Genomic DNA, 26,427 nt, shown 5'->3' with positions numbered 1-26,427 from the left:
AGCCACCCACTCTTTATTGACGGCCTCTTGATTTTATGGATCCACAGTGTTTATCCCACGCCCCTTTGAAGTCCTTCACAGTTCTGGTCTTCACCACTTCCTTCGGAAGGGCATTCCAGGCATCCACCACCCTCTCCGTGAAGAAATACTTCCTGACATTGGTTCTGAATCTTCCTCCCTGGAGCTTCAAATCGTGACCCCTGGTTCTGCTGATTTTTTTCCTATGGAAAAGGTTTGTCGTTGTCTTTGGATCATTAAAACCTTTCAAGTATCTGAAAGTCTGTATCATATCACCTCTGCTCCTCCTTTCCTCCAGGGTGTACATATTTAGATTCTTCAATGTCTCCTCATAAGTCATTTGATGAAGACCTTCTACCTTTTTGGTCACCCTTCTCTGGACTGCCTCCATCTTGTCTCTGTCTCTTCGGAGATACGGTCTCCAGAACTGAACACAATACTCCAGGTGAGGTCTCACCAAGGACCTGTACAAGGGGATAATCACTTCCCTTTTCTTACTCGATATTCCTCTCTCTATGCAGCCCAGCATTCTTCTGGCTTTAGCTATCGCCTTGTCACATTGTTTCGCCGACTTCAGATCATTAGACACCATCACCCCAAGGTCTCTCTCCTGCTCCGTGCACATCAGCCTTTCTCCCCCCCATCGAATACAGTTCATTCGGATTTCCACTCCCCATATGCATGACTTTGCACTTCTTGGCATTGAATGTCAGCTGCCATGTCTTCGACCACTCTTCCATCTTCCTTAAATCCCGTCTCATTCTCTCCACTCCTTCCGGCGTGTCCACTCTGTTGCAGATCTTAGTGTCATCTGCAAAAAGACATACCTTACCTTCTATCCCTTCCGCAATGTCGCTCACAAAGATATTGAAAAGGACCGGTCCCAACACCGATCCCTGCGGTACACCGCTTAAAACCGCTCTCTCTTCAGAGAGAGTTCCATTTACCATCACACATTGTCTTCTGTCCGTCAACCAGTTTGCAATCCAGGCCACCACCTCGGCACTCACTCCTAAGCTTCTCATTTTATTCACCAGTCTCCTGTGCGGGACAGTGTCAAAAGCTTTGCTGAAATCCAAGTAGATGACATCGAGTGCTCTTCCTCGATCCAATTCCTTGGTTACCCAGTCAAAAAAGTCAATCAGATTTGTCTGACAGGATCTTCCAATGGTGAATCCATGCTGCCTCTGGTCCAGCAATTCTCCCGACTGTAGATAGTTCACTATTCTCTCTTTCAACAGTGACTCCATTACTTTTCCCACCACCGAAGTGAGGCTAACCGGTCTGTAGTTACCAGCCTCTTCTCTGTTCCCACTCTTGTGAAGCGGGACCACCACCGCTTCACTTCACCGCTTCACTTCACCGCATCACTTTCCCTGTTATAATGTAACTTTTTGCTTTCTCTGTTAACTGGTTCCCCCTAGTTTATTGTAAACCGGTACGATAAGACCTGGTCTTGAGCATCGGTATATTAAAAGAATTTAAATAAATAAAAAATAAATAAATGTTCACTATCATGCTCTTTCATGTACATACATGATCATTTTCACATACATGCTCACTCACATTTTGCTAATTCTCATACACACACAGGTTCTCTCACATACATTCCCTTCCCCCCACACATATGTCCACACTTACGTCCATTCATACAGACTCCCTTCCTCACACATATGCCTCCTCACATATATATATATATATATATATATATATACACACACACACACATACACACACAAACAACCTCACATAATATCCTTCTCCCATACTCACTCACTATCTCTCCCCACCCCAAACCCATTGGCGGTACCAACTTCCCCCTTAGGGCCGCCATGGCTGATGGGACTCCTCCTTCCTGCATGTGTGGATCAAATCCAGAGAGTTCCCAGGTATGGCTGTGAGCACACGCAGACTTTAGCACTGATGAAAATACATTTGGCCCACACTATGGCTACTTATATGCATAAACCCATGCATTTCTCTGAAAACCTATCCCCAATAGTACAGGTCTTCAAATGTGATGCTTCGAAGAATTTAATTGCAGGTATACACACACACACACATACCCATACAGACAGACAGACACACACACATACACACACCAGACAGATAGACACACACACACCCAGACAGACAGACACACTCACACACATACCCAGACACACAGACACACACACCCAGACAGACACACACACACATACCCAGATTCCCTCCAAGGCCGCTCCGATTTCGGCCTTGGAGGGAACGGGGGTAGGCATGGTATGTGTATGCTCAACTCGTCTGGGAAATGGATGGGCCTAAGTCCTGCAGGAGGACTGTTCTTAGGCCTTACTACGCCCTCTCCTCTGCTCTCTCTATCAGTCTCCTTAATCTGCGGACCATCTGAGTTTCAAATTCTTGCCCTGGTGGATTCAGGGGCAGGAGGCAACTTTATTCTTCTACGCCTAGTGGAACATATGAGGATTCCACTTGTCACTTTGAAAGTTCCGCTTCTCCTAGCTTCCATCCATGGGGAGCCCTTACTGGGTGATGTGGCTTGTCAAACTGTACTCGTAACTCTTTGCACCGGAGCTCTCCACATCAAGTCAATTCCCTTCTTTGTGTTATATAAGAACATAAGAAAATGCCATACTGGGTCAGACCAAGGGTCCATCAAGCCCAGCAGCCTGTTTCCAACAGTGGCCAATCCAGGCCATAAGAACCTGGCAAGTACCCAAAAACTAAGTCTATTCCATGTAACCATTGCTAATGGCAGTGGCTATTCTCTAAGTGAACTTAATAGCAGGTAATGGACTTCTCCTCCAAGAACTTATCCAATCCTTTTTTAAACACAGCTATACTAACTGCACTAACCACATTCTCTGGCAACACATTCCAGAGTTTAATTGTGCGTTGAATAAAAAAGAACTTTCTCCGATTAGTTTTAAATGTGCCCCATGCTAACTTCATGGAGTGCCCCCTAGTCTTTCTACTATCCGAAAGAGTAAATAACCGATTCACATCTACCCGTTCTAGACCTCTCATGATTTTAAAACACCTCTATCATATCCCCCCTCAGTCGTCTCTTCTCCAAGCTGAAAAGTCCTAACCTCTTTAGTCTTTCCTCATAGGGGAGTTGTTCCACACACCCAGACAGACACACACACACACATACCCAGACAGACAGACACACACACACCCAGATGGACAGACACACACACAACCAAACAGACAGACACACACACATACCCAGACAGTCACACACACACACACACACACACACACATACCCAGATAGACACACGGACACACCCAGACAGACATACACACATACCCAGACATACACACACATCCAAACAGACACACACACACATACATACCCAGACAAACAGGCACACACACTCATTCAGACACACACACACACACACATAACCAGACACACAGATACCCAGACAGACACACATACCCAGACAAAGACACACACCCAGACACATACACACACCAGACAGACACACACACCCAGATAGACACACACATACACACCCAGAAAGACAAACAGACACACACACACACACATACCCAGATAGACACAGCACACACCCAGACAGACATACACACATATCCAGACAAACAGACACACACATCCAGACAGACACACATACACACCCAGACAGACACACACACCCGGACAGACACCACACACACACATACCCAGACAGACATACACACATACCCAGACAGACAAACAGACACACACACACACACATACCCAGATAGACACATGCACACACCCAGACAGACATACACACATACACAGACACACACACCCAGACAGACACACACACACACACATACCCAGACAAACAGGCACACACACCCAGACAGACACACACACACACATACCAAGACACACAGATACCCAGACAGACACACATACCCAGACAGAGACATACACACACACCCAGACACACACACACACACCAGACAGACACATCCCAGATAGACACATGCACACACCCAGACAGACACACACATACACACATCCAGACAGACAAACCGACACACACACCCAGACAGACACACACACACATACACACTCAGACAGACAGACAGACACACACACACATACCCAGACAGATAGACATACACAGATACCCAGACAGACACACACACATACCCAGATAGACACACGCACACACCCAGACAGACATACACACATACCCAGACAGACTCAGACAGACACACAGACAGACACACATAGACAGACACACACACACACACACACATACCCAGACACACAGATACCCAGACAGACACACATATACACATACCCAGACACACAGATACCCAGACAGACACACATACCCAGACAGAGACACACACACACCTAGACACACACACACACACACACACACCAGACAGACAGACACACACATACCCAGATAGACACACACACACACCCAGACAGACAGACACACACACATACCCAGCAAACAGGCACACACACTCAGACAGACACACACACACATACCCAGACACACAGATACCCAGACAGACACACATACCCAGACACACACACACCCAGACACACACACCAGACAGACAGACACACACACATACCAAGATAGACACACACTCACACCCAGACAGACACACTGGTGGGTGGGTGTGTCTGTCTGGGTGTGAGTGTGTGTCTATCTGGGTATGTGTGTTTGTCTGTTTGTCTGGTGTGTGTGTGTGTGTCTGTCTGGGTGTGTGTGCCTGTTTGCTGGGTATGTGTGTGTGTGTCTGTCTAGGTGTGAGTGTGTGTCTGTCTGGGTACGTGTGTGTCTGTCTGTCTGGTGTGTGTGTGTGTGTGTCTCTGTCTGGTTATGTGTGCTGTCTGGGTATCTGTGTGTCTGGGTATGTGTATGTGTGTGTCTGTCTGTGTATCTGTGTATCTGGGTATGTGTGTGTGTGTGTGTGTGTCTCTGTCTGGATGTCACCCAGACAGACACACATACCCAGACAGAGACACACACACACACCCAGACACACACACACACCAGACAGACACACACACATACCCAGATAGACACACACTCACACCCAGACAGACACACACATACACACACCCAGACAGACACACACACACACACCCAGACAAACAGGCACACACACCCAGATAGACACACACACACACACACACACACATACCCAGACACACAGATACCCAGACAGACACATGCATACACATACCCAGACACACAGATATCCAGACAGACACACATACCCAAACAGAGACACACACACACACCTAGACACACACACACACACACACCCAGACAGACAAATACCCAGACAGACACACGGACACACACAGTGACACAGAGAGAGAGACAGAGAGAGAAGAAAACCCAATGCCAGCTGACATGCTGAAGGCTTTAATATTGGAAGATGTATAATTATTTTCCCTGTTGCACAGTCCAGGTAGGAGAGATTAAACCCTTGACCAGTGATCTTGTCTATGCCTGGTCCATCTGGGATTATATTTCTCCTGCATAAATGAAACCTCTCTTACCTGAGCAGATGACTCCAGCATCCTGGCTGTGCTCACATGGATAATGTTCTGTCATCACCGATCCACATTGAGAAAAATGAGTTTCATTTCCACTGCAGAAAACTGCCTTCAGCCAAACCGGACCAGAGCCAGACTTGAAATGAGCACCACGTGGTGCCTCCACAGCAGATCCACACCCCAGCTCTCTACACACCACTGCAGCATCTTCCATGTCCCATCTGTAGTCACAGACGGTGCCCCAGGTGTTCTTGTACTTAACCTCTACTCTGCCAGCACAGGAGCTGCCTCCATCCACCAGCCTCACTCCAGAAACACCTGAAAAATACAAGACATGAGAAGAAGTCTGATATCCTACTCATCACAATTCATTGTAACTGCAGTATTGCCAGCCTCACTCCGGAAACACCTGATAAAGACAAGACATGACAAGAAGTCTGATATCCTACTCATCACAATTCATTGTAACTGCAGTATTGCCAGCCTCACTCCGGAAACACCTGATAAAGACAAGACATGACAAGAAGTCTGATATCCTACTCATCACAATTCAATGTAACTGCAGTATTGCCAGCCTCACTCCGATAACACCTGATAAAGACAAGACATGACAAGAAGTCTGATATCCTACTCATCACAATTCATTGTAACTGCAGTATTGCCAGCCTCACTCTGGAAACACCTGATAAAGACAAGACATGACAAGAAGTCTGATATCCTACTCATCACAATTCATTGTAACTGCAGTATTGCCAGCCTCACTCCAATAACACCTGATAGACAAGACATGACAAGAAGTCTGATATCCTACTCATCAGAATTCACTGTAACTGCAGTATTGCCAGCCTCACTCCAATAACACCTGATAAAGACAAGACATGACAAGAAGTCTGATATCCTACTCATTACAATTCAATGTAACTGCAGTATTGCCAGCCTCACTCTGGAAACACCTGAAAAGGAGAAGACATGACAAGAAGTCTGATATCCTACTCATCACAATTCAATGTAACTGCAGTATTGCCAGCCTCACTCCGGAAACAGCTGATAAAGACAAGACATGACAAGAAGTCTGATATCCTACTCATCACAATTCAATGTAACTGCAGTATTGCCAGCCTCACTCATATAACACCTGATAAAGACAAGACATGACAAGAAGTCTGATATCCTACTCATTACAATTCATTGTAACTGCAGTATTGCCAGCCTCACTCCAGAAACACCTGATAAAGACAAGACATGACAAGAAGTCTGATATCCTACTCATTACAATTCAATGTAACTGCAGTATTGCCAGCCTCACTCCGGAAACAGCTGATAAAGACAAGACATGACAAGAAGTCTGATATCCTACTCATCACAATTCAATGTAACTGCAGTATTGCCAGCCTCACTCCGGAAATACCTGAAAAGGACAAGACATGACAAAAAGTCTGATATCCTACTCATCACAATTCATTGTAACTGCAGTATTGCCAGCCTCACTCCAGAAACACCTGATAAAGACAAGACATGACAAGAAGTCTGATATCCTACTCATCACAATTCATTGTAACTGCAGTATTGCCAGCCTCACTCCAATAACACCTGATAAAGACAAGACATGACAAGAAGTCTGATATCCTACTCATTACAATTCAATGTAACTGCAGTATTGTCAGCCTCACTCTGATAACACCTGATAAAGACAAGACATGACAAGGTCTGATATCCTACTCATCACAATTCATTGTAACTGCAGTATTGTCAGCCTCACTCTGATAACACCTGATAAAGACAAGACATGACAAGAAGTCTGATATCCTACTTATCACAATTCATTGTAACTGCAGTATTGCCAGCCTCACTCCGGAAACACCTGAAAAGGAGAAGACATGACAAGAAGTCTGATATCCTACTTATCACAATTCATTGTAACTGCAGTATTGCCAGCCTCACTCCGGAAATACCTGATAAAGACAAGACATGACAAGACGTCTGATATCCTACTCATCACAATTCACTGTAACTGCAGTATTGCCAGCCTCACTCCGGAAACACCTGATAAAGACAAGACATGACAAGAAGTCTGATATCCTACTCATTACAATTCATTGTAACTGCAGTATTGCCAGCCTCACTCCGGAAACACCTGATAAAGACAAGACATGACAAGAAGTCTGATATCCTACTCATCACAATTCACTGTAACTGCAGTATTGCCAGCCTCACTCTGGAAACACCTGATAAAGACAAGACATGACAAGAAGTCTGATATCCTACTCATTACAATTCATTGTAACTGCAGTATTGCCAGCCTCACTCCGGAAACACCTGATAAAGACAAGACATGACAAGAAGTCTGATATCCTACTCATTACAATTCAATGTAACTGCAGTATTGCCAGCCTCACTCCGATAACACCTGATAAAGACAGGACGTGACAAGAAGTCTGATATCCTACTCATCACAATTCATTGTAACTGCAATAATGCCAGCCTCACTCCGATAACACCTGATAAAGACAAGACATGACAAGAAGTCTGATATCCTACTCATCACAATTCATTGTAACTGCAGTTTTGCCAGCCTCAGTTCAAAAACACCTGAAAAAGACAAGACATCACAGAAAGTCTGATATCCTACTCATCATGATTCATTGTAACTGCAGTATTGCCAGCCTCACTCCGGCAACACCTGATAAAGAGAATACATGACAAGAAGTCTGATGTCCTACTCATCACAATTCATTGTCACTGCAGTATTGCCAGACTCACTCCAGAAACACTAGGAGTGTGCATTCGTTTTCGCCATATTGGCGATCCGCAACGTATATTGCACTATTTGTAGTATTCGTGGGGAAGCGAAACGTATCGTGATTCTCCACGAATACACAAATCTTCCCAGAATTATACGGCCAGCTAAATAAAAATTTAAACAAACACACCACCCTGCTGAACCCCCTCAAGTCTTACCAAAACTCCCTGGTTGTCCAGCGGGGGATCCGGCAACCATCCCCTGCACTCACACCCTTGGTGCCGGTTTCATTATGGCGCCGATAGCCTTTGTCACAGGGGCTACCGGTGCCATTGTTCAGCCCCTGTCACATGGCCATCGGGGCCATCTTGTGCTCCTACCATGTGACAGGGGCTGACCAATGGCACCGGTAGCCCCTGTGACATAGTACGGGCAAAGGCTATCGGCGCCATTTTGAGTACTGCCATCGGACGGCCGGAGTGCAGGAGGTTGCTCCGGGACCCCCGTTGGACCCCCAGGGACTTTTGGCCAGCTTGGGGGGCCTCCTGACCCCCACAAGACTTGCCAAAAGTCCAGCGGGGGTCCGGGATTGACCTCCTACATGCCGGCCGTCCAATGCCAGTACTCAAAATGGCGCCGATCGCCTTTGCCCTCACTATGTCACAGGTACTGATGGTCGGCCCCTGTGACTTAGTGAGGGCAAAGGCGATCAACGCCATTTTGAGTACTGGCATCGGACAGCCGGCGTGCAGGAGGTCGCTCCCGGACCCCCACTGGACTTTTGGCAAGTCTTGTGGGGGTCAGGACGCCCCCCCAAGTTGGCCAAAAGTCCCTGGGGGTCCAACGGGGGTCCCGGAGCGACCTCCTGCACTCCGGCCGTCCGATGCCAGTAATCAAAATGGCACCGATAGCCTTTGCCCATACTATGTCGCAGGGGCTACCGGTGCCATTGGTCAGCCCCTGTCACATGGTAGGAGCACAAGATGGCGCCGATGACCATGTGATAGGGGCTGACCAATGGCACACGTAGACCCTTTGACAAAGGCTATCGGAGCCATAATGAAATCAGCACCGAGGGTGTGAGAGTGCATTGGATGGCTCCTGGACTCCCCGCTGGCCACCAGGGAGTTTTGGTAAGTCTTGGGGGGGTCAGGAGGGTGGGGGGTTGTAGTTAATTTTAATTTTAGCTGGGACACGAATAGAAATCGCCGTATTAACGCATCGGGGTGCCATACGGCCAAATGCAACATATCTGCTCCCCGACGAATCCGAATCACGAATGCAACGTATGGCGTCCCTCTGCACATCCCTAAGAAACACCTGAAAAAGAGAATACATGACAAGACGTCTGATATCCTACTCATTATAATTCATTGTAACTGCAGTATTGCCAGCCTCACTCCGATAACACCTGATAAAGACAAGACATGAGAAGAAGTCTGATATCCTACTCATCACAATTCAATGTAACTGCAGTATTGCCAGCCTCACTCCAATAACACCTAATAAAGACAAGACATGACAAGAAGTCTGATATCCTACTCAACACAATTCATTGTAACTGCAGTATTGCCAGCCTCACTCCGATAACACCTGATAAAGACAAGACACGACAAGAAGTCTGATATTCTACTCATCATAATTCATTGTAACTGCAGTATTGCCAGCCTCATTCCAGAAACACCTGATAAGGACAAGACATGACAAGAAGTCTGATACATTTATACGGAGAGAGGAACAATTATCTCATCCTGTGAGTGGAGAGGTTAGAGTGGAAATTAAGAAGGGATGAGCAGAAGAAAAATAATTTTTTGGCTCAGTCATTCATGTCATGGGGAACTCAGTTGATTTCATTAATTTCAAAAAGAAAAAAATATATATTATTTGTTTGATTCATTGTTTGGTTTTCATTAAAATGAATGGGGGAAGGATTGCATAAGAACATAAGAAATTGCCATGCTGGGTTAGACCAAGGGTCCATCAAGCCCAGCATCCTGTTTCCAACAGAAGCCAAAACCAGGCCACAAGAACCTGGCAATTACCCAAACACTAAGAAGATCCCATGCTACTGATGCAATTATTAGCAGTGGCTATTCCCTAAGTAAACGTGATTAATAGCTGTTAATGGATTCTCCTCCAAGAACTTACCCAAACCTTTTTTGAACCCAGCTACACTAACTGCACTAATCACATCCTCTGGCAACAAATTCCAGAGCTTTATTGTGCGTTGAGTGAAAAAGAATTTTCTCTGATTAGTCTTAAATGTGTTACTTGCTAACTTCATGGAATGCTTTTCTAGTCCTTCTATTATTCGAAAGTGTAAATAACCGAGTCACATCTACTCGTTCAAGACCTCTCATGATTTTAAAGACCTCTATCATATCCCCCCTCAGCTGTCTCTTCTCCAAGCTGAACAGCCCTAACCTCTTCAGCCTTTCCTCATAGGGGAGCTGTTCCATCCCCTTTATCATTTTGGTTACCCTTCTCTGTACCTTCTCCATCGCAACTATATCTTTTTTGAGATGTGGCGACCAGAATTGTACACAGTATTCAAGGTGCGGTCTCACCATGGAGCGATACAGAGGCATTATGACATTTTCCGTTCTATTAACCATTCCCTTCCAAATAATTCCTAACATTCTATTTGCTTTTATGACTGCTGCAGCACACTGAGCCGACGATTTTAAAGTATTATCCACTATGATGCCTAGATCTTTTTCCTGGGTGGTAGCTCCTAATATGGAACCTAAGATCGTGTAACTACAGCAAGGGTTATTTTTCCCTATATGCAACACCTTGCACTTGTCCACATTAAATTTCATCTGCCATTTAGATGCCCAATCTTCCAGTCTTGCAAGGTCCTCCTGTAATGTATCACAGTCTGCCTGTGATTTAACTACTCTGAATAATTTTGTATCATCCGCAAATTTGATAATGTCACTCGTCGTATTCCTTTCCAGATCATTTATATATATATTGAAAAGCACCGGTCCAAGTACAGATCCCTGAGGCACTCCACTGTTTACCCTTTTCCACTGAGAAAATTGACCATTTAATCCTACTCCCTGTTTCCTGTCTTTTAACCAGTTTGTAATCCACGAAAGGACATTGCCTCCTATCCCATGACTTTTTAGTTTTCGTAGAAGCCTCTCATGAGGGACTTTGTCAAACGCCTTCTGAATATCCAAATACACTACATCTACCGGTTCACCTTTATCCACATGTTTATTAACCCCTTCAAAAAAATGAAGCAGATTTGTTAGGCAAGACTTCCCTTGGGTAAATCCATGTTGACTGTGTCCCATTAAATCATGTCTTTCTATATGCTCTATGATTTTGATCTTGAGAATAGTTTCCACTTATTTTCCCGGCACTGAAGTCAGGCTCACTGGTCTATAGTTACCCGGATCACCCCTGGAGCCTTTTTTTAAATATTGGGGTTACATTGACCACCCTCCAGTCTTCAGGTACAATGGATGATTTTAATGATAGGTTACAAATTTTAACTAATAGATCAGAAATTTCATTTTTGAGTTCCTTCAGAACCCTAGGATGCATACCATCTGGTCCAGGTGATTTGCTACTCTTTAGTTTGTCAATCTGGCCTACTACATCTTCCAGGTTCACAGTGATTTCGTTCAGTTCGTCTGAGTCATCACCCCTGAAAACCATCTCTGGAACTGGTATCTCCCCAACATCCTCATTAGTAAACACGGAGGCAAAGAATTCATTTAGTCTTTCTGCAATGGCCTTATCTTCCCTAAGAGCCCCTTTAACCCCTCTGTCATCTAATGGTCCAACCGACTCCCTCACAGATTTCTTGCTTTGGATATATTTAAAAAAGGATTGCAGCTTAATGTGGGCTCCAGAATCGGGGGTTTTCTCACCAATTCTCATGAAACTTGTGGGAAGAAATCATCAGAAGGGGAAAAGAGTTCCACGTTATCTAGACTGTGGCAAAGTGGCACCAAAAGAGGCAGGAACAGCCTAAGACTCCATAAAGGGCCCCAGCAGTGCTAAGAATCCTCCAAGTCATCATCAGAGATGCAAAAAAGCAGCAATTGTGGGGAAAACACCCCAAAAGAGGACCCCAGCAGCAGAGGCATGAACCCTTGAATGCAGCATAAGAGGCTTAGAGGCACCAGCATCCTAAGTCATTATTAAGGAAGCAGAAAAGATGGCAGGAAAAACCCTAAGGCACTAAGAAATGTGCGCAGAAATAAAAAAAAAACCCCTCAAAACATGGCTATTTAAGCAAGCTTACCCCTGACCCCTGCCTATACTAATCTCTCCTTTCCTTCCCCCGTAATGTGTAACTGTGCAATTTCTCTGACACATCCTATCTACGTTCTGAACATTATGTTGTATGTGCAAAGTTCTTCTTTTGTCTTGTTTTGTTACTTGCCTCTAGTACACTACACTGTACCAGCCTTCATTCTCCCGTTCTCCCGCCTTTCCGCTGTTCCACTTGCATATTCCTCCCAGTTCCTCTTACCCCTGTTCTTTGTAACTGAGTTTCCTTGTTCTATGTAAACCGGCATGATGTCCCTGATGAATGTCAGTAAAGAAAAACCTTTAAATACATTAAATAAATTGTTATATATAAGGGAGGAGGAATGGCCTAGTGGTTGGAGCAGGAGGCTATGAACCAGGAGACGAGGGTTGCTCCTTGTGACCTTGGGCAAGTCACTTTACCCTCCATTGCCTCAGGTACAAACTTAGATTACAAGCCCTCTGGGGATAGAGAAATACCTACAGTACCTGAATGTAAACCGATGTGATATCTCAGATTGAATGTCAGTATATAAAAATAATAAAGAAAAGGACCAAGAAGCACAAAGATTGTCATCAACACACCAGGATACCATGAGAGGTGCAAAGCAGCCCTCCATAGGGGCAAGAGCACCTCTAAATACATATACCTGGAGGAGTAGAGGGATGTGATACATCCATAGTGACAAGAACACCTCTAAATATGTGTACCTGGAGGAGAGGAGGGATGTGATACATCCATAGTGACAAGAACACCTCTAAATATGCATACCTGGAGGAGAGGAGGGATGTGATACATCCATAGTGACAAGAACACCTCTAAATATGTGTTCCTGGAGGAGAAGAGGGATGTGATACATCCATAGTGGCAAGAACACCTCTAAATATGCGTACCTGGAGGAGAGGAGGGATGTGATACATCCATAGTGGCAAGAACACCTCTAAATATGCGTACCTGGAGGAGAGGAGGGATGTGATACATCCATAGTGGCAAGAACACTAGGGGTGTGCATTCGGATTGACCGCATTAGTAAAACGCAACTCATATTTTTTTTTTACTTAAAAAATTGATTCGACATAAACGATCGGATTTCCCACATATCGAACATAGATATGTTCGATATGTGGGAAATCGCGATTGTTGAGCCAAAATAAAAATATAAACCCCCTCACCCTCCTTAATCCCCCCCCCCCCCCCGACTTACCACAACTCCCTGGTGATGGAGCGAGGAGTGAGGACGCCATTTCTGCAATCCTTGGCGAGAAGCATGTGACGTCGGCGGCACGTCGAGTGACGCCGGCGTCATGTGATTCCCGGCAAGTTCGCGCCGGACGGCTCGTTCGGCGCGAACAAGCCGGGAATCACGTGACGCCGCGTCACTCAGACGCGACGTCACGTGATTCCCGGCAAGTTCGCGCCGGACGGCTCGTTCGGCGCGAACAAGCCGGGAATCACGTGACGCCGACGTCACGTGATTCCCGGCAAGTTCGCGCCGGACGGCTCGTTCGGCCCAAAAAGAACTTTTGGCCAGCTTGGGGGGGCCTCCTGACCCCCCCAAGCTGGCCAAAAGTTCTTTTTGGGCCGAACGAGCCGTCCGGCGCGAACGAGCCGGGAATCACGTGGCGCCGCGTCACTCAGACGCGACGTCACGTGATTCCCGGCAAGTTCGCGCCGGACGGCTCGTTCGGCCCAAAAAGAACTTTTGGCCAGCTTGGGGGGGTCAGGAGGCCCCCCCAAGCTGGCCAAAAGTTCTTTTTGGGCCGAACGAGCCGTCCGGCGCGAACGAGCCGGGAATCACGTGACGCCGCGTCACTCGACGTGCCACCGACGTCACATGCTTCTCGCCAAGGATTGCAGAAATGACGTCCTCACTCCTCGCTCGATCACCAGGGAGTTGTGGTAAGTCTGGGGGGGGGATTAAGGAGGGTGAGGGGGTTTAATTTTTTTTTTTGCACATATGTACATATACCCAACTCATTGGATTTTTTTTATGTCCATATTGGCCGCAAGTGGGACCCCCTTTCGGACATAAAAAATATGAACATAAAATTTTGCTCTGCACATCCCTAAAGAACACCTCTAAATATGCGTACCTGGAGGAGAGGAGGGATGTGATACATCCATAGTGGCAAGAACACCTCTAAATATGCGTACCTGGAGGAGAGGAGGGATGTGATACATCCATAGTGGCAAGAACACCTCTAAATATGCGTACCTGGAGGAGAGGAGGGATGTGATACATCCATAGTGGCAAGAACACCTCTAAATATGCGTACCTGGAGGAGAGGAGGGATGTGATACATCCATAGTGGCAAGAACACCTCTAAATATGCGTACCTGGAGGAGAGGAGGGATGTGATACATCCATAGTGGCAAGAACACCTCTAAATATGCGTACCTGGAGGAGAGGAGGGATGTGATACATCCATAGTGGCAAGAACACCTCTAAATATGCGTACCTGGAGGAGAGGAGGGATGTGATACATCCATAGTGGCAAGAACACCTCTAAATATGCGTACCTGGAGGAGAGGAGGGATGTGATACATCCATAGTGGCAAGAACACCTCTAAATATGCGTACCTGGAGGACAGGAGGGATGTGATACATCCATAGTGGCAAGAACACCTCTAAATACATATACCTGGAGGAGAGGAGGGATGTGATACATCCATAGTGGCAAGAACACCTCTAAATACATATACCTGGAGGAGAGGAGGGATGTGATACATCCATAGTGATAAGAACACCTCTAAATACATATACCTGGAGGAGAGGAGGGATGTGATACATCCATAGTGGCAAGAACACCTCTAAATACATATACCTGGAGGAGAGGAGGGATGTGATACATCCATAGTGACAAGAACACCTCTAAATACATATACCTGGAGGAGAGGAGGGATGTGATACATCCATAGTGGCAAGAACACCTCTAAATATGCGTACCTGGAGGAGAGGAGGGATGTGATACAGAACTTCAGATACCTGAAAGGTATTAATGATGCACAGACCTCAAACCTTTTCTGTTGGAAAGGAAGCAGTAGATCTAGAGGTCATGAAATGAAACATCAATGGGAACTACTCAGAACCAAGATCAGGAAATCTTTCTTCACAGTGATGGTGGTGGAAGTCTGAAATACCCTCCTGGAAGAGGTGGTGCGGATAAAAACAGTAAACACATTCAAAAGGGACTGGGATAAAGATTGGAGATCCATAGAGGTTAGATGATGGAAATGAAAACCAGGATGCATGCCTGCCTGAGGGTAACCTGCATGGAGTGGGAGTGTTAGATCGCGTCCCCGCTGCGGGACTTACCTGGTCCTGATGTTCCCTCGCCACTGCAAATGCCACCACTGATAGCAGCAGCCTCCTCCCTCCACACATGGCAGGATTGTGCACGCCACCCACCCATGCCTTATGAGCTGCTACCAGAAGTCCTGAGGAATGAGGTCAGCGGCAGCGGCTCTTAAAAGGGACATCGCACTTCCTGCTCTTTGCTTCAGCATCAGGCTTCCTGAGAGTCTGATCTTCTCTGCTGCTCTAGTAGCTCAGGGCAGTTGTCCCCACCTTGCTCCTACAGTCTTCTGTTTGCTCCCTGTCTGCGCCTTCTCGCTGTCCTTTGTGCCGTATGTTCCTGCTCTCCCCATTCTTGCCTCTACCTTCAGTTTTGGTTCTGGCCTGATCTCCTGAGATCTGCTACCTGCCGCCTGCTCAGACCTCTTGCCTGCTTATCAGATCTGCTGTCTGCTACCTGTCTCGACCATTCACCTGCTTACTGGACTTACTGTCTGCTACCTGCTCTGACCATTTACCTATTTATTTGACTTGCTGTTTTGGACTTACTGACTACCACCTGCTCTGACCATTTGCCTGTTTATTTGACTTGCTGTTTTGGACTTACTGTCTGCCTCCTGCTCTGACCATTTGCCTGTTTATTTGACTTGCTGTTTTGGACTTACTGACTACCACCTGCTCTGACCATTTGCCGGTTTATTTGACTTGCTGTTTTGGACTTACTGACTACCACCTGCTCTGACCATTTGCCAGTTTATTTGACTTGCTGTTTTGGACTTACTGTCTGCCACCTGTTCTGACCATCTGCCTGTTTATTTGACTTGCTGTTTTGGACTTACTGTCTGCCACCTGTTCTGACCATTTGTCGGTTTATTTGACTTGCTGTTTTGGATTTACTGTCTTCCACCTGCTCTGACCATTTGCCTGTTTATTTGACTTGCTGTTTTGGACTTACTGTCTGCCCCCTGCTATGAGCATTTGCCAGTTTATTTGACTTGCTGTTTTGGACTTACTGTCTGCCACCTGCTCTGACCATTTGCCTGTTTATTTGACTTGCTGTTTTAGACTTACTGTCTGCCACCTGCTCTGACCATTTGCCTGTTTATTTGACTTGCTGTTTTGGGCTTACTGTCTGCCACCTGCTCTGACCATTTGCCTGTTTATTTGACTAGCTGTTTGGACTTACTGTCTGCCACCTGCTCTGACCATTTGCCTGTTTATTTGACTTGCTGTTTTGGACTTACTGTCTGCCACCTGCTCTGACCATGTGCCTGTTTATTTGACTTGCTGTTTTGGACTTATTGTCTGCCACCTGCTCTGACCATTTGCCTGTTTATTTGACTTGCTGTTTTGGACTTACTGTCTGCCACCTGCTCTGACCATTTGCCTGTTTATTTGACTTGCTGTTTTGGACTTACTGTCTGCCACCTGCTCTGACCATTTGCCTGTTTATTTGACTTGCTGTTTTGGACTTACTGTCTGCCACCTGCTCTGACCATTTGCCTGTTTATTTGACTTGCTGTTTTAGACTTACTGTCTGCCATCTGCTCTGACCATTTGCCTGTTTATTTGACTTGCTGTTTTGGACTTACTGTCTCCCACCTGCTCTGACCATTTGTCTGTTTTTTGACTTGCTGTTTTGGACATACTGTCTGCCACCTGCTCTGACCATTTGCCTGTTTATTTGACTTGCTGTTTTAGACTTACTGTCTGCCACCTGCTCTGACCATTTGCCTGTTTATTTGACTTGCTGTTTTGGACTTACTGTCTCCCACCTGCTCTGACCATTTGCCTGTTTACTTGACTTGCTGTTTTGGACTTACTGTCTGTCACCTGCTCTGACCATTTGCCTGTTTATTTGACTTGCTGTTTTGGACCTACTGACTACCACCTGCTCTGAGCATTTGCCAGTTTATTTGACTTGCTGTTTTGGACTTACTGTCTGCCACCTGCTCTGACCATTTGTCTGTTTATTTGACTTGCTGTTTTAGACTTACTGTCTGCCACCTGCTCTGACCATTTGCCTGTTTATTTGACTTGCTGTTTTGGACTTACTGTCTGCCACCTGCTCTGACCATTTGCCTGTTTATTTGACTTGCTGTTTTGGACTTACTGTCTGCCACCTGCTCTGTCCATTTGCTGGTTTATTTGATTTGCTGTTTTGGACTTACTGTCTGCCACCTGCTCTGACCATTTGCCTGTTTATTTGACTTGCCGTTTTGGACTTACTGTCTGCCTCCTGCTCTGATCATTTGCTTGTTTATTTGACTTGTTGTTTCGGACTTACTGTCTGCCACCTGCTCTGTCCATTTGCTGGATTATTTGACTTGCTGTTTTGGACTTACTGTCTGCCACCTGCTCTGACCATTTGCCTGTTTATTTGACTTGCTGTTTTGGACTTACTGTCTGCCACCTGCTCTGACCATTTGCCTGTTTATTTGACTTGCTGTTTTGGACTTACTGTCTGCCACCTGCTCTGACCATTTGCCTGTTTACTTGACTTGCTGTTTTGGACTTACTGTCTGCCACCTGCTCTGTCCATTTGCTGGTTTATTTGACTTGCTGTTTTGGACTTACTGTCTGCCACCTGCTCTGAGCATTTGCCTATTTATTTGACTTGCTGTTTTGGACTTACTGTCTGCCACCTGCTCTGACCATTTGCCTGTTTATTTGACTTGCTGATTTGGACTTACTGTCTGCCACCTGCTCTGACCATTTGCCTGTTTATTTGACTTGCTGTTTTTGACTTACTGTCTGCCACCTGCTCTGACCATTTGCCTGTTTATTTGACTTGCCGTTTTGGACTTACTGTCTACCATCTGCTCTGACCATTCCCCTGCTTACTGATTCTGCCTCTAACCCAGGGACCAGCTTAAGCCCTGCCGGCTGTCAGTATCCAATGGAAAACGATTGGATACAGATGAAATTCCTGACTGTTTCTCGGTGGCGGTTTTCCACCTGTGGTAACAGAGCACTAACACCTAAGGGTGCACGAAACCTAAAAGGAAGTTACTACCCTTAACAGAAGGAATGGGGTAACCTGCATGCAGCAGCAGCTACTGACATGAGCAACTTGCTGGGCAGACTGGATGGACTATTTGGTCTTTTTTTGCCGTTATTACTATGTTACTATGTAAATGTACCCAGATATTCAGCAGAACATACACAGATGAGTGTTCCACTGAATACACCGAGTTATTCACATAAAATCATCTGGGAATGTTTAGGTCAGGGATTTCTTTACCTGGATTTACCCACCATGGCAATTTTGTCCTAGTAAACTTTATGCAGGTAACCTTCTGCACAGACAAAGTTTAACTGAGGAGCAGGAAGAAATATTCAAATCTTGGGTTTTGCCCAGGTACCTCCCAATGTTACTCAAACCCTTTGAATATTGACCGCATTATAACCATCTGAATAATCTTGCTCAGCACTATTTGAACTATAAAATAATAATTATTAGAAAGGAGATTTTCCAGTCAGAGAGTCACATTTCTAATAGAACAGAACATCTGTGCATTCTGGTACCTGACTCAGCGCACTCCACATAGATGTGCTGATAAGGCCGAAGGGTCATCCTCTTGGTTCCACACTGGAAGATGGAGGTCTCTTTGCCGCTACAGAAAAAATCCCAAGGTGAATACTCTATGTCTACTTTTTCAGGTGACAGACTCTCTCCAAAATGTATAGGTACAACGCTTTCTTCAATAAAGTTTAACTTATAGTTATTCATTTCATGTGGATCCTGTTTTGTGCTCACTTCCAGAGCAGGCCCACATTCCAGCTGTTTGCACACCACGGCAGCATCTGGCAGGTCCCATAACGCATGATCAAATAGATCAGGATGAGCTCTTCCCCATGTTTTATTGGAATAAATCTCCACTTTTCCAGCACACCAGCTGCTGCCATTCACCAGACTCACATTGGAAACACCTACAGAGAAAAGAGCAAGGATGTAATATACAGATATACACTGCACTCAAGGATCTTCTCACGCTCCGTGTTTTACTCACAAGAACATAAGAAATTTCCATACTGGGTCAGGCCAAGGATCCACCAAGTCCAGCATCCTGTTTCCAACAGTGGCCAATCCAGGCCATAAGAACCTGGCACGTACCCAAAAACTAATTCTATTTCATGTTACCGTTGCTAGTTATAGCGGTGGTTATTATCTAAGTCAACTTAATTAATAGCAGGTAATGGACTTATCCTCCAAGAATTTATCCAATTCTTTTTTAAACACAGCTATACTAACGGCACTAACCACATCCTCTGGCAATAAATTCCAGAGTTTACTTGTGCGTTGAGTAAAAAATAACTTTCTCCGATTACTTTTAAATGTGCCACCTGCTACCTTCAAGGAGTGAACCCTACCTAGTCATTCTATTATCCGAAAGAGTAAATAACCAATTCACATCTACCCGTTCTAGACCTCTCATGATTTTAAACACCTCTATCATATCCCCCCTCAGCCGTCTCTTCTCCAAGCTGAAAAGTCCTAACCTCTTTAGTCTTTCCTCATAGGGGAGCTGTTCCATTCCCCTTATCATTTTAGTAGCCCTTCTCTGTACATTCTCCTTCGCAATTATATCTTTTTTGAGATGCGGCGACCAGAATTGTACACAGTATTCAAGGTGCGGTCTCACCATGGAGCGATACAGAGGCATTATGACATTTTCCGTTTTATTCACCATTCCCTTTCTAATAATTCCCAACATTCTGTTTGCTTTTTTGACTGCCGCAGCACACTGAACCGACGATTTCAATGCATTATCCACTATGACGCCTAGATCCTTTCTTGGGTGGTATTACCTAATATGGAACCTAACATTGTGTAACTACAGCATGGGTTATTTTTCCCTATAAGCATCACCTTGCACGTATCCACATTAAATTTCATCTGCCATTTTGATACCCAATTTTCCAGTCTCACAAGGTCCTCCTGCAATTTATCACAATCTGCTTGTGATTTAACTACTCTGAACAATTTTGTATCATCTGCACATTTGATTACATCACTCCTCGTATTTCTTTCCATATGATTTATAAATATATTGAAAAGTAAGGGTCCCAATACAGATCCCTGAGGCACTCCACTGCCCACTCCCTTCCACTGAGAAAATTGTCCATTTAATCCTACTCTCTGTTTCCTGTCTTTTAGCCAGTTTGTAATCCATGAAAGGACATCGCTACCTATCCCATGACTTTTTACTTTTCCTAGAAGCCTCTCATGAGGAACTTTGTCAAATGCCTTCTGAAAATCCAAGTATATTACATCTACCGGTTCACCTTTATCCACATGTTTATTAACTCCTTCAAAAAAGTGAAGCAGATTTGTGAGGCAAGACTTGCCCTGGGTAAAGCCATGCTGATTTTGTTCCATTAAACCATGCCTTTCTATATGTTCTGAAATTTGGTATTTAGAACATTTTCCACTATTTTCCCTGGCACTGAAGTCAGTCTCACAGGTCTGTAGTTTCCTGGCTCACCCCTGGAGACCTTTTTAAATATTGAGGTTGCATTACCTACCCTCCAGTCTTCAGATACAATGGATGATTTTAATAATAGGTTACAAACTATTAGATCTGAAATTTCAAATTTGAGTTCCTTCAGAATTCTGGGGTGTATACATACAATCCAGTCCTGGTGATTTACTATTCTTCATTTTGTCAATTAGGCCTACCATATCTTCCAGGTTCACTGTGATTTGGTTGAATTCATCTCTGAGGCCTCTCTCCTTCCCATCGGAAGGTGAGGGCTGCTGCTTTGGAATTTCTTTAGTTTTTTTTTTAATTTATTTAAAATTACTTAAAACTCACGCATCACATCTCAAGCCATTCTAAGGGCTTGAATCACTAAGGCATTGCTGCCTTTCTGTGTCTATGGGAAAATGCCTTGATGAATCAGGCCCTTTCGTGGATTATAGGGATGTGCAGACCAAAAGTTTAAGTTCATAAGTCCATAAGTCGAAAGGGGGGGTCATTTGCGGTCAATATGGACATATGGAGAATTCCATAAGTTGAGTCTATGTCCATATGTGCAAATAAAAATTTAAACCCCTCACCCTCCTTAATCCCCCCCCCCCCCCACCAAGACTTACCAAAACTCCCTGGTGGTCGAGCGGGAAGTCAGGACGCCATTTCTGAACTCCTTTGCGAGGAGCACGTCACGTCGGCGTCACGTCGGAGTGACGCGGTGTCACGTGATTCCCCCCGCGTTCGCTCCGGGACCCTCCTTGCACCCAAAAGGAACTTTTGGCCAGCTTGGGGGGGTCAGAAGGCCGACGTGACGCCTCCGACTCCCCCAAGCTGGGGGGGGTCGGAGGCGTCCTGACCCCCCCAAGCTGGCCAAAAGTTCCTTTTGGGTCAAACGAGGGTCCCGGAGCGAACGCGGGGGGAATCACGTGACGCCGCGTCACTCCGACGTGACGCCGACATCACGTGCTCCTCGCAAAGGACTTCAGAAATGGCGTCCTGACTTCCCGCTCGACCACCAGGGAGTTTTGGTAAGTCTTGGTGGGGGGGGGGGGGGGATTAAGGAGGGTGAGGGGTTTAAATTTTTATTTAGGATCAACAATCGCGATTTCCAACTTATTCAACATAGCTATGTTGAATAAGTTGGAAATCCGATCGTTTTCGCCTCATCACTTTTTTAAGTTAAAAAAAAAAAAAGTTGCGTTTTACATTTAAGTTCAAAACAAATGCACACCCCTAGTGGATTACAAACAGGTTAAAAGACAGAAAACAGAGTGCTTTTCCATATATTTATAAATGGTCTGGAAAGGAATACAATGAGTGAGGTAATCAAATTTGCAGATGATGAAAAAATTATTCAGAGTAATTAAATCACAAGTAGTTTTGGGGTACTTTCCAGGTACTTGTAGCCTGGATTGGCCACTTTTGACAAGTTTGCTGGGCTTCATGGACCCTTGCTCTGACCCAGTATGGCAATTTCTTATGTTCTGAACTGAGATACAAAATACGTAAAATATATATGATAACAAACAGCATTTTAAAACAAAATAAAATACACAAAATAATATGTCAGTTTAAATAAAATTAAAGCATTACCTTTTATTACATAGTTTTGGTTAATCTTCTACAAACTCTTATGTCCAATACAGACTTACAGAGCACAATTCAGTTGGAAGAGAGTTTCTGCTGTGGAAACTGCTCATTCTCTAGTTAAAACTAATTTTACTTCCTCAATTGAAGAAATGACTAATAGTTGCTGGTTGTGAGAATGCAATGAACATTGAGGGACATAGAAAAACAAGATATATTTTAATTATTGGTATTTATTCTCACGCACCACATGAAAACTAAAAACAACACTTTAAACAATATCTTGTAATGCCAAGCTACCAATAGAACAATATTTTAACAATGCCGGTTGATGGGAATATAGTGCACGCTTGTAGGCCATTTTGACTATGGATAATGGATACCATCACTCAAAAAATCATGAGGTTAGACCATGGGCTTGAGTTTTAAATCCAGTAGTGGAAAAGCAAATATGCTGGATTCTGAAAAATTGACTCACTGGGAGACCATTCTTGAAACACGCGGGTGAAAACTTTGATAGTTTAAAAGGCTATTACGGTCCAATTGCTTCCCATAAACTGTGGTCTCCAATCCATTTTCACTTTTGAATATCAACATATCCAGAAAGGAAATCTGGTTCAGACTTGAGTTCATAGTGAATTTTAAATGCAAATCAATGGTGTTTAACCAGTCAAAAAACTGTATCAAAGATTCTTCTGTGGAGTTCCAAAGAAAAAAAATGTCTTCAACATATCTTACCCAATAAATAATGAGGGAAAAAAATGTGGATTTGTAAATAAATTCTTGTTCCAAAGCATCCATTACCAATTCAGCTATTAATGGGATTACCGAAGAACCCATGGCAATTCCATGACTTTGAATGTAAAAATCCCCATACATTTTTTTAAAAATACTTCTTTAAAATTAAACGTGTTATAGCTATCAAAAAATTCAGAAGGAATATGATGCATGTGTTGTACCAATAAAAAGGTAGTCTCAAGGGTCTTAAGCGCAGTCTTGTGGGAAACATTCGTATAAAAGAAATAACATCAATAGTGACTAGAATGTTATTAGCAGAAAGTGGTGGAAGTCTTTGTAATTTATTTGGCACTTGTGTAGTATCTTAGATATAAGAATGCATATTTTTAATATGTGGTTGCAAAAAATTGTCCAGAAAAATTGCTAAGGGTTCCAGGAGAGATCTATTACTTGAAATAATAGGACATAAAGGTGGATTCACCAACAATTTATGTACCTTAGAACACCATTCATTATCGGTGTCCTAGGATGAACAACATGTAAATACTTGTGTTCCTTTTTAATTCGGATTGGAACATTCTCCTCAGAAATGAGATCTATCATGGGGGTTATTTACTAAAGGGTTATCGGATGAGTTAGGGCCTTTTTGCATGCGATAGGATGTAAGTTAGCTGCAGGGGAGGAGTTGGGGTGGGGAGGGGGAGGAGTTGGCCATGGCACCGCTGCTGGTGATAATGTGAGGAACATTATTGCTGGCAGTAGCGCGGCGAAAAACAGCACCTTTTACGGTGTCGCTATTTGTGCGAAATGCTGCTGCCGGCTGCACCACAGCCTGCAAAATTGCACCGCCATGGTGCGAATGGCTGCTGCCTTTCGCAGGTCCGCCCCCCCCTTCACCTCTCCGCCCCCTTTTTCACGGGATTCATCATTCTGCGAAGAATGATGAATCCAGCCCATAGTTTGTAATTGCAATGTTGGGTCTGTCTCTAAGAGCTGAAATATTTTGTGTCTGATAAATGTGTCAATAACTCATGTTTGTAGTGTATACAATCTTGGATAACAATGCTACCACCCTTGTCAGCAGGTTTGATAACAATTTAATCGTTCGTTCATTGCTAAACTCCATAGGACATGCATTGAGTCAGAAGTTAAATTAAAGAAAGTTTTTGTCAGGGAATTTTCCATTTTTTCAATGTCTTTCAGTACTAGCTCTCTAAATGTGATAATCTACTAGACCGGGGGGGGGGGGGGGGGGGGGGGGCACCCATTTTGATTTTCCATAAATTTTGGATGTTCTCTCTTCAGGAATTTCACTCAATGCACAATAAAATTTAATTTGTAATTTCCTAATTAATTCATGCATCGACAGTGACACCCAACTGTCAAAAGAATTGCGTTTGTTGGAACAAATGCAAGCCCCAAGTTTAAAACTTGCTGTTGGGTGATAATGTGTGTTAACAAATGATATGATAAGTTAGAATATCATAACAAGAGTTTGGTAGCCCAACATATTTGTGTATTACAACATTCTGACAAGGCAGCATCCATAACCCAAAGCATCTGGCAGCACTGGCATCTGCTCCAATTTCATAATATATTTTCTGATGAGCCACTGATTTCTTTTAAAAAGGGTCCTAGCTCAAGCTTTTCATGCATCTTTACCACAGTTGTTAAAGCTACAGAATTGAAACATCACAAAGGCCATTTTTTCCTGCAGAGCCTGTGACATGTGTTCGACCACTATTGAAGTTAACATCTGCCAAGACCCCATAACTACAGTGCATTACAAGACGTTTCTCAGTACCAACTTTAACTCATAGAATGTTATTTACATGTTACATTGCACTTGCTCACACAGTAGATTAAATGCGATTAAACTAGATGTGCCAGTAGTAAAACATTGTTTACAACATGAACATACTTTTGACCAATTACATTGGACAATTTTGTATACAGTCATCCCCTCAGAGAGAAGGATATATTAAGGCATTATTAAATTACAAAGAACAATGCTGGATTTTCCAGAGGTCTTCCAGTGTTCCTCTTGGGTACAATATAGAGTGGATGTCATTTGTTTGATTCACACAATTGTTAATGCAAGTTAAATGTAAGACATTGATTAGACAGGCTAAGAGAATTTGAAAAGAAGTTGGCCATAGAGGCCAAAACTCACAGTAAAAACTTTTTTAAATACATCCGAAGCATAAAGCCTGTGAGGGAGTCAGTTGGACCATTAGATGATCGAGGGGTTAAAGGGGCACTTAGAGAAGATAAGGCCATCAAGGAAAGATTAAATGATTTCTTTGCTTCGGTGTTTACTGAAGAGGATGTTGGGGAGGTATCCGTACTGGAGAAGGTTTTCATGGGTAAAGATTCAGATGGACTGAATCAAATCACGGTGAACCTAGAAGATGTGGTAGACCTGACTGACAAACTGAAGAGTAGTAAATCACCTGGACCGAATGGTATATATCCCAGACTTCTGAAGGAACTAAAAAATGAAATTTCAGACCTATTAGTAACATTTTGTAACCTATCATTAAAATCATCCATTGTACCTGAAGACTGGAGGATGGCAAATGTAACCCCAATATTTAAAAAGGGCTCCAGGGGCGATCCGGGAAACTACAGACCAGTTAGCCTGACTTCAGTGCCAAGAAAAATAGTGGAACGTGTTCTAAACATCAAAATCACAGAACATATAGAAAGCATGGTTTAATGGAACAAAGTCAGCATGGCTTTACCCAAGGCAAGTCTTGCCTCA

General features: G+C 44.2%; 1 protein-coding gene across 1 annotated transcript in view; it reads right to left on the bottom strand.

Annotated features, from left to right (window-relative positions):
• The window catches only part of LOC115079084 (scavenger receptor cysteine-rich type 1 protein M130-like), a 257,001-nt gene that overhangs the window by 40,852 nt on the left and 189,722 nt on the right, over nucleotides 1-26,427 (bottom strand). The window contains exon 6 of the mRNA XM_029582122.1: nucleotides 19,390-19,794. Within this exon, the coding sequence (XP_029437982.1) occupies nucleotides 19,390-19,794 (405 nt within the window). The remainder of the gene's footprint in view (nucleotides 1-19,389; nucleotides 19,795-26,427) is intronic.

Source organism: Rhinatrema bivittatum, chromosome 1 (genome assembly GCF_901001135.1).
Source record: "Rhinatrema bivittatum chromosome 1, aRhiBiv1.1, whole genome shotgun sequence".
In the NCBI taxonomy this organism is placed as follows: Eukaryota; Metazoa; Chordata; class Amphibia; order Gymnophiona; family Rhinatrematidae; genus Rhinatrema; species Rhinatrema bivittatum.
The sequence above is the reverse complement of the archived record's forward strand: the minus strand, read 5'-3'. Positions and strand labels throughout refer to the sequence as shown.